A 9423-nucleotide genomic window follows, 5' to 3' on the forward strand; every position below is an offset into this window, starting at 1 on the left:
ACACACACACACACACACACACACACACACACAAATTATATATATATATATATATATATATATATATATAATTTGTGTGTGTGCGTGTGTGTGTGTGTGTGTGTGTCTGTGTGCATTGTGAATTGATTTCCTGCAAAAGGAGAAGTAGCCACAGTTGCAGAGAAGAAACCACACAGGGTCCATGTTTACCAGTTTAGTCCTCCACCTGCCTAGGCAGGGCTTGAGGCCCCACCCGCTCCTCTTCCAGGTGGTGACGTCAAGCTCCAGGTAAGGCAGGAAGGAAAGCAAGTCCAAACAAGGGTGGGGAATGTGATCATTTTCTTCAGCTCCTTCTACCCGCTGCAGCCTCAGCCCCGAGTGCAGTGTGAAGAGCGGTACTCTGGGAAGCAAAGCGCTGCCGTTCTGCAGTGTCGAAAAAACAAGCAAGGTGAGTCCATTTAACTCTATCACCCTTTAACACAGCATCCTGTGTAAAGACAACAATCTATATTTGTATGTTTATAGCCCACTAAGGGCGACAATGAGCATATATCTTAGTTAAATAAGATATATAGTTCTCCAGCTTGTGGAAGCTGATACACATATTTGAGGATAATAAACTAGTAATAATATTACAAGTTTATTATCTGCAAACATCTGCTTTTATTCCATTCTGATGATATATTGATATATTATACCAATATTTCATCAGAATGGAATACAAATAATATATAACATATAATAAATAAATAATAAATAAATAAATTAAAGATTATATTATATATATATATATATATTTATGTAATACAATCATTTGCTGCATGCTACAATAAGACAACAGGCCTTTTTCTTTATATTTACAAAGTTTTAGCACCATTTAGAGAATGCACAGTGATGACTGTTGTGATCACCTGTTGTCTGCTCTAACCACGGTGGGCTATAGACGAAATATCGAGTTGAACTAAACCATATCTGGCAATAAAAATCTTCTCCGATTGGGGTCAATTACCTAATTCGTACCAAATTGACGCATCGATGTCATACCCTCAATATGAAAGAAGCTGAGGATCGTTGTTCTCAGGTCTGGTCATTTGCTTTGACCTGACCTGACCATGAACCTGCAAAACGGAAGCATTTGCTGTTGATCCTTGGAGGCACTAGATGAACTTGATTTAAAAAGCAAGAACCTGTGTATCGCGTTCATTTTCCATGCAAACGGTGTTCGCCTTAATATGGGCTTTTGTTTATCCCTTTGCAGGTTTTTTCTTTATCCTCTCCCTAACTATGGAATCCCAGGGGGAGAAGAGGGAGCCCAATAACGGCCAGTTGATTTCGGTGACTCGCAAGGACACCAGCCGTCTGCTGGAGGTGTACGTCAAGCGCAGCCTCAGCCTCAACGACGAGACGCCAAAGCACCTGCGGGCCAAGGGGAAAAAGGGCAAAAAATGGGTGACGATGCCGGTGATGCATCCAAAACTCCGCAGGCATTCCAGCGACCCTTGCGGTCACTTCTCCGCCAGCGTCACGGCGGAGGACGTCGTCGCCGACGCCTTCGCCGCCCTCCCCGAAGAGCACGCGGGGAAAGCGGAGCTGGTGTCCAGGAAAAGCCGCAAGAAGCCCTCGCTGTGGAAGTCCTTCCTGGGCCTGTTCTCTCGGAGGAGCCGCGACGAGAAGGAGCCGGAGGAGCAGGAGGGCCCTGCCCAGGTCCCGGGGGCCGCGGTCACCTGCGTCCCGCTTCCCGCCGCCCGGGACTCCCCGCGGCGGAGGCAGTCCAAGAAGAGGAGTTTCCCCAAACGGCGGCGTTCCTTGAGAAAGTCGCTCAAGCGGGATCACCGCGGTGACGCTGAGGTTGGAGGTGCGTTTGAGAGCGGTTGAGGTGGACGTTGCCGCGCCAGTTGCATCGTCCGTTAGAAATTGTGCTTTCTCGGGTATCCCCGGATGAATCTGCCTTAATATAATAACCACGTGTCCTCCCCCAGCTATCGTGAGCGTTGAACCGACCTACTCCTACTACGAGAAGGTGTCGGAGGAAATGGAGAAGATTGTCCACGAGGTCAAAGAGAAAGAAAAAGTTCTCACGGACGGTAAGATTGCTTTTCAGAAGCCCCCGCCAGCTTCGACAGTCCCGGTGGAAAAGAGCTGTTTTGCGATTGCCGCGTGGGTACTCCACACTCTGCCCGTTTGCGAGCGCTAACCCGTCCTTTCGCCATAACTCCCTCAGTCGGTATCGTCAGAGTTCATGTACAGTAAGCTTCGCGGAGACTGAGGTTGTTCTTTCCCTTCCTCTCGTTTTCCGCCTCAGAGGACGTCATCAACAGGATCATCGCACTGACGAAGCAGCAAGGCGACGCCATCGAAGACAAGGTTGGTTGTTGAGAGCTGACCAGATGAAACCGTGATGTTTTTTTTTTGCCCTCATGTCACGGCACGCGACGTTTCCCTGTATTTTTAACGCTCTAAGATTTTGCACAGGCAACGTCTGTAGCCGTTGGCGTATTATTGAGGGTCATTAAATAAATCATTACGAGTCGTGAGCACGCTCGGCAAACCTACTTTGTCGACTGACGCCCGCCCCGCTCGCTTCTCCCCGTCGCGCAGCTGAAGGAGAACCCCACCCTGAGCAACTTCTTCCAGGGGCTGTCCTACGCCTCCTTCCAGAGGCTGGCCGACGCCTACCTGGAGACGGAGGCCACCCCCACCCAGAGCGAGCCGCTCAGCATCCCCTCGACGGCTCCCGAGCTGGTCAAGCTGGCCTTCACCCTCGACTTCACGGCCCGGGTGGCCAGCCTCTCCAGGCAGAGCATCGGCCATATCACGTGCTTGGGCAACCGCTACCTGGAGGACCGCTTTGAGTACAAACAGGCGAGTACCAGCGACCTGCCGGTGTCAGGTCGGAGTCAGAGTACAGCACACGGGTGAAGCGAGGGTGTCGGTGTCGTGGGATGGGATTGCGGTACGAGTCCGAGAACTTCATTGATTTCTTTTTTTTCTTCGACGTCGGGGTTTACCCTCATCTTCGTTCTTAGCTCTTAGCTCTAATCTTCTTTTTTTTCTTTCGTGCACCTTTGAAATGGCGGGGCTATAGATATTTTTTCATGCTGTTCTATTTTGTGTATGATTGTTTATCCATATCCATGGTTTAATGACCGTAAAGGTAACGCCGCTGCCTTTCACTTCTTGCACACGCCCGGTCCGTGCATTATTTTCCTGGGAAACTTTACTGTAGAGGAGCACATGTTTACCGCAAATACATGCAATGGCTGCTTTTTAAAAGGTGCAAAAAAATATATAATATCCGAGATTTTCTTTTTATGAAATAATCTTCCGGATTACCACTTTAAAGTTTACAATGAGAATATGAAAAATGATAACATATCCACATTGATAGGGAGAGAATCAAGACTCATTTTTTTATTTTTTTATTTTTTTTATCTTTTACAGGCCTGTACAGATCATCCTTGGTCTGACAGCGATGATGTCAATGACTAAACCCATTCTGGTGCCAAATGAAACCTGTGGCGCAGGTGAAGCTAAGCTATGGATCCGCACGTCGCACACGTGGCTCCCTGCGCCTGGCAGCCGCCGTTTTCCTTCTTCCATTTGACCTTTTATTCAATGAATGAAAAAGAAAAAAAACCATTTCATGCAACCAGCAAAACCAATCACACCATGCAAACCTAAGCTGTGAACCATCACCTTGTAACAAGATATTTGCAAACACTTGGCTGAAAAACCAGTTGAATGGCATTGGTGCACGAGTGTGAGCGTTGACTGATGAAGACTGTAACTCAGTCTGCTGCTGACGACAAAAAAACAAAACAAAAAAACAATCAATGTGTGGCGGCATAGATAAGTCTGAATAATGCTGCAGTATTTAAAGATAAGATGATTGTTCTTGTGACACTGCAAATGTGATGCGGTGGGAAAATGACCACGTGGAAAAGGGTTTGTTATATAATCATTTCAATGTTCAGTGCTAATTAATTTGTAGGAACATAAAATGGACAATGCAATATTTGTAGCTATAACAAATCTTACTATTTCAGTGCAATAAGCTTTTGTTTACTTTTCCGGGGTTTTAAAGAACCCTAGTCACTAGTTAAAATGATGTGCAATGATATTTTGATAGTTTGTTTTCTTGATATGAATGCTGGCGTTCATGAAACAAAGAATATGAATAAAGTAAAGACAAAAAAAAAAAAATGTTTATTGAACACACCTCAATAATGTTTTCACTTTTCACTTTCACTTTTGGAGATTATTCCCGTGTGAATGATGAGAGGAAATTATAAAACGAAGCCATGTACATCAAGGCGTGCTAATATTGTTCATGCTGATAATACACTATTAACTCTCGGCTCACCATAGCAAGAGGATACCATCAATGTTATGTCAATGTCTTTCATTCAGAGGTTGTTTAAGAAACAAAGCAGCTTTTTAAAATTATTAATATTTAAAATAAATATTGTGTAGTCTCATGTATGTATATACTGTGTGTGTGTATGTATATATATATATATATATATTTTTTTTTTTTTTGTAAGTCGTGATGTGATAAATACATGTTAACACACATTCTCTGACCCTGATGGGATGTTCGTGCCGGCGCTCAGTGACGCCCTGTCACTTCAAAAACCTCAAGCACACAGTGATGAGCCACACCTTTCCAAAGAAGCTTTCCAAAGAATTTTAACCTCGTACGACTACCAACAGAAACGCAGCTCATTAAATATACGCCGACGTACACAGACCAGAGAAAAGACGAGTGGAAAGGCTAAAGGGGAAGAGAGGTGTGTGAAGGAACTACTTGGTAAAATATATTTACTCTTGAATTTGAATATTTCATGAACTAATGGCAGCAGTTTTTGAGAGAAATAGGCCACTCAAAAACTGACTTGGCTTCCAGACGTTCCAGGAAGAAGTTCAGTGGGAGGTCTTCAGGCTTCTAACTAATCTTACACAACAGAGACAATTGGTGACGAAAAGAGAGCGTCATACAAGCAGAGGTGAATAACAATGTGAAAACAACTCCTGCGCTGGAAGATGTTGATTAAATGAACAATGTTTTGTGAGTAATATTTAATAAAGTTTCCACATATATCTATCCAAAGGCTATTTAGGAATTGAGTTTGATATCCGTCGACCCATTTTCTATCCTTGCGTCGTCCTGCTCAGGGTCACGGGGGCCTGCATGGAGTCACTAGCATAGATTAGGGCCACATCATCGTATGTTAGTTTAATAATACACATCGACCTTTTGAAATTGGAACGTAACATTTGACGGTTAATTTTCCTCAATCTCGACTGATGGAATGAACCAAATTAGCATTTTATCTGTTTATTTGTTTCTTCAGATGAAAACATTAATTGCAGCATCAAATTATTTTGCAGATTGACTGCGAACAGCTCAAATAATTGAGATCAAGTTCAAGTTCAGGCGAGTGTGTAATAATTGTGACAGCTCCACACCTAACCTGCGTCTTTATCAAATGAAAGGGAAACTGGGTGTTTTCCTCTGCCTCTTCCCAGACATGTTACGTCTGGAGGAGGCGGGTTACAGAGGTGTGTGCGTGTGGCTCTGAGGTTGCATGCCATCCCATTTATGGTGCCTTCCTGCTTCATGTCGGTAGTAACCATGGAGTAGTTAACAGGCTCAGGCCCCTGAGCATAGTGTTAATGGTTACCGTAATGAGCAGTGCTGTACTGCTTTGATCCCCAGTGATTTGTCACTAGTTCACTTTGACAGGGAACACTACAGCCCAACGGTAGCCACAGAAGTGCATGCTGGGGCCACTAGGTCACACCATCTCAGCCTTTGGGGCTCATGGGACATTTACGATATATTTAACACAATAAGTTACTAAATAGGTTTGAAATATAGCTCCATCCATGCTCTTCGATTAAATACAATTAGAAAATGCCATGCTCAAATACACGATAGTTGCCTGATATGCAATGTAGAATAACCACACTATGACCAGCAATGCAGTTACTTTGGGAAGTACAGTAGGAAGGATGCTTGTTTGGCCTCAATCTGGATTATAACACAAACTCAAATTGCTGTTGTGAGAATCATGTTGGGACCTATAAACAAGGTCATGGGCAAAAAAAGGAGAACGCCTGCAGTAGGTGTTGTTCAGACACTAAAACCGGTGGAAGGCTTGGCCAGTGTGCAAAATAGTAGCTAGATATCCTAGAATGGAATAGTATACAGAGGCACCATTTTACAATGGGGTATTTGTAGTCACTATGGCACCTTCTTGCCCCAACATAGGTGCTAAGTTTTGGCCAAATGTCTACTTATGCAAAAACATGATTTATACATCAGTGGTTGAAAGATTACAGAACAGTGGAGGTGCTCATTAAATACACACTAGTGCATTGAATTAAGTAAATATAGTCATGGAAATCACATGCTCATGTATTTGTCAACCGGGCAGACCAACCACAAAGCAGTTCCTGGTTGCTAAATAATGACAGGTGGCAAGAGCGTCTCTATTTTTAGCAATAAGCTTTCAAGTTTCAACCCACGTTTAGACTTTCTGCAATAACACCTTAACTTTGATAGTTTGAAGAATGGAAGTTTTTAAAGTTGTGTCTTACAGCAATACAAAATTATATCAAAATTACACTCTTAAAATACCTTTAAATTAGTTTAGTCATGATACCATTGCTCTCTTATTATGCTGAATAACTTGATTTACCGCTTTATTGACAAAAGAGAAACAGACATCAAAACAGTTTCTGTAAACTTTTACATTTTTATTGCTTTTTAAGCTTTGAGAAGTCGGATTAATCAAAGAGACCGAAGCCCATATCCTCATCCGACTCCTCAGATTCCTCTTTCTTCTCTTCCTTTTTCTCTTCCACTGGTAAATAGAATAAAAGAGCGAAGTCATTAGAATAGAATATCTCTTAAGAATACCTAGTTCAAGAGATTATTTGTCACGTACATATACATCTAATTGTCAATAACATAAAGTCAAAAAATAATAAAGGTCTGTTTGTGAAACATTGTACAGCTTAATTGCATTGTAAGCAGTCACATCAAACTCATCTCAAGAAACAAGTCCTTTCTATTCTATCCAAAGCTTTGACCTTTTCACCAACAATATCAAGTGTTTTCTTTAATATCTGAAATTATTGTTTAGGCCGTTTGTTTCATAAACAAAATTCTTTAACCAACAGCTGTGCATTTCTCAAAAACAACCGCAGGTCTTACCAGCAGCAGGAGCAGCCCCTGCTGCAGCAGCTCCACCACCACCAGCAGCAGGAGCTGCTACAGCACCACCTGCTGGCACAGAGGCTAACTTGGAGATGCCTGTGGGAGAGAAAAAGGAGGGTTTATATATTTGTTTTCATCTATTTATCTGGATTGTATATTTAAGTTTGTCATAATTCTTTGGAGGTTAAAATGTGAAATTAATGCTTTACCGGAGTTCATAACTTCATTGATGTCTTTCCCATTCAGTTCACTGATGACCTAGAGACAAATATTCAAATTTATCCAGTATAACTTATTTTGCAGCACCAGTAGTAAAGAAAATGCATCAAATTTTAAATGTACAGGGACAACATTTCATGAAGAATTAGAAACCAGGGGAATCATAAATATATTTTTGTATGTGTGGATCGTCCGCACATAAGACGCGAACACAGATCGCTGTGCCCCGTTCAGCCAAATAAAACAAGTTAGAACCGTGTGGGGACGGGGCAAGGAGGAAAGGGGCGTGTCTCAGGGATGGGTATCTTTAAGACTTTCAATGTCCTACTACTCTTACTGATACTGCTTATCAACACGGTACTTTAATGGTTCTTATCTTTTTTTTTTTTTTAATTTCAAGAGAAAAATCCGGCCGTTACACATGTAGAGGGGGCGAAAATCTGCGCTGGCTTTGCCATCATCCCCCACTCAGAGCAGGGTCTCCCGGTAGGTGTGTGAGAGGCGGGGAGAGGGCGTCGGCCCAACCCCGCCTCTGTCACGCATCTCTGTTAAGGCGATGGAGTGGGAAAGAGAGGAGAGATGTCTCTTCTGATAATAGCAAAGATGTTTCTGAGACAAATATCTTATTACAATTCTTATTGCAAGTTAGAAACAGGTTATGTAGCCTAAATAAATACAAAATCTATTCTCTTAATTTCTCCAACACCGTGAACAGTACCTTAAACATTGGCGCTTGTCGATACTACGATCTTTAATAATTTAGCCCCGGGGACAGTTTAATACCGGGTCGGTCTTTACCCGTTGCCTATTTTCCAGGGACGTGCCACTTATTAGATTGGAATCTGATTTTCTGGGCCTTTAATGGGTAGTATTTTGTTTTTATCTATAATGATTTTAATTTCTTTCCTATTGCAATACCATACCTTGTTCAAGCGTTCATCATCAGCCTCAATTCCTACGCTGCCCAAGATGGCCTTGATGTCCTTGGACGAGGGCCTGGTGTTGCCCCCGAGCACAGCCAGCAGGTAAGCGGCCACGTAACGCATTCTAACGGATAAACAACAGTGTTATTTTAACACACACTTCATTTTGAACTGCATCTTTCAATCAATATATGCACACTCAGAAATTCCCAAGATAAAGAGTATGTTTTAAATGGTGTCTGAAACTGACATTATCCGGACGTCTAGGTATCAGCATTATATTATGTTATTCTCCCTTGTAAGTCGCTTTGGATAAAAGCGTCTGCTAAATGACTAAATGTAAATGACTAAATGTAAATGTAATATTCAACACATGATTGAGGTATTTTTTAAATATGCCTATTAATACCGAAGTAAATCTAAACAATACTATTATATAACACATGAATAAATAATCAGATCAAACGAAGATCTCAACCTCAAATGCAAAGCTCTTTAATGACTTATTAGGCCTTACATTTGTATAAAAGTCGAAATACCAGCGTGTGTTCAACTTCCAAGCATCAGTGAGCCTGTTATCCCAGCAGCTTAGTAATAAAATAATGGTATATAGTATATACACACATCTGTTGGACGTATGCTCATCTATGTTTAACATACATGTTATTTTTTTTTTTGGGGGGGGGGCTTTGTTTTCACATATTTTCTTGTAACAAACTTTCATTTGAAATTGCATTTAAAAGAAACATAACAGCGGGAAGTTCCGAAGCCGCTCTTGTGTCAGAACGGACTCCGCCATTTATAAACGCAGTGGCTTAGCTTAGCTTAGCTTAGACACTTTGCTTTATCGTGGCCGCGCTCTAATTGACGACGGATCTGTCATTATTACACATTAGACCGAATGGACGTTCTATTATAACGTCGAATTATTAAAATTGTTTTTGTTATCTCAACATAAAGCGTGCACTCACTTTAAGTCTGAACAGACACGAAACGCCGGTCACGCTAGGAAGTGGGAAAATCGGAAGAGGGAGAGCCAAACCGGAAGTACGTCAATTTATTTACTTTTTCTTCGCT

At 42.1% G+C, this 9423-nt stretch overlaps 2 protein-coding genes across 2 annotated transcripts; one reads left to right on the forward strand and one right to left on the reverse strand.

Moving 5' to 3' along the window:
• Window positions 1-377: 377 nt before the first annotated feature.
• On the forward strand, window positions 378-4379 carry LOC307230603 (uncharacterized protein). Its single transcript, XM_080001039.1, has 6 exons — window positions 378-427; window positions 1238-1834; window positions 1959-2063; window positions 2282-2343; window positions 2578-2841; window positions 3421-4379. Exons 2-6 carry the CDS (start codon window positions 1264-1266, stop codon window positions 3466-3468), a joined length of 1050 nt encoding a protein of 349 aa, XP_079857165.1. The 5' UTR covers window positions 378-427; window positions 1238-1263; the 3' UTR covers window positions 3469-4379.
• Window positions 4380-6720: 2341 nt separating this feature from the next.
• Window positions 6721-9423, reverse strand: rplp2 (ribosomal protein, large P2). Its single transcript, XM_080001625.1, has 5 exons — window positions 9318-9423; window positions 8347-8470; window positions 7414-7462; window positions 7202-7300; window positions 6721-6848 (listed from the first exon to the last, which is right to left on the reverse strand). The coding sequence occupies exons 2-5, from the start codon at window positions 8467-8469 to the stop codon at window positions 6772-6774; spliced, it is 348 nt and encodes a 115-aa protein (XP_079857751.1). The 5' UTR covers window position 8470; window positions 9318-9423; the 3' UTR covers window positions 6721-6771.

Source organism: Zeus faber, assembly GCF_960531495.2.
Source record: "Zeus faber genome assembly, chromosome: 5".
Lineage (NCBI taxonomy): Eukaryota > Metazoa > Chordata > Actinopteri > Zeiformes > Zeidae > Zeus > Zeus faber.

Excerpts from the sequence above, each read along its gene's own strand:
- LOC307230603 (XM_080001039.1), top strand. The coding sequence starts at position 1,264 with ATGGAATCCCAGGGGGAGAAGAGGGAGCCCAATAACGGCCAGTTGATT. Across the intron at positions 1,835-1,958 it reads CGGTGACGCTGAGGTTGGAG|CTATCGTGAGCGTTGAACCG; the intron begins GTGCGTTTGAGA and ends GTCCTCCCCCAG. Across the intron at positions 2,064-2,281 it reads AGAAAAAGTTCTCACGGACG|AGGACGTCATCAACAGGATC; the intron begins GTAAGATTGCTT and ends TTTCCGCCTCAG.
- rplp2 (XM_080001625.1), bottom strand. The coding sequence starts at position 8,469 with ATGCGTTACGTGGCCGCTTACCTGCTGGCTGTGCTCGGGGGCAACACC. Across the intron at positions 7,301-7,413 it reads CAATGAAGTTATGAACTCCG|GCATCTCCAAGTTAGCCTCT; the intron begins GTAAAGCATTAA and ends TCTCTCCCACAG. Across the intron at positions 6,849-7,201 it reads AGGGGCTGCTCCTGCTGCTG|TGGAAGAGAAAAAGGAAGAG; the intron begins GTAAGACCTGCG and ends TCTATTTACCAG.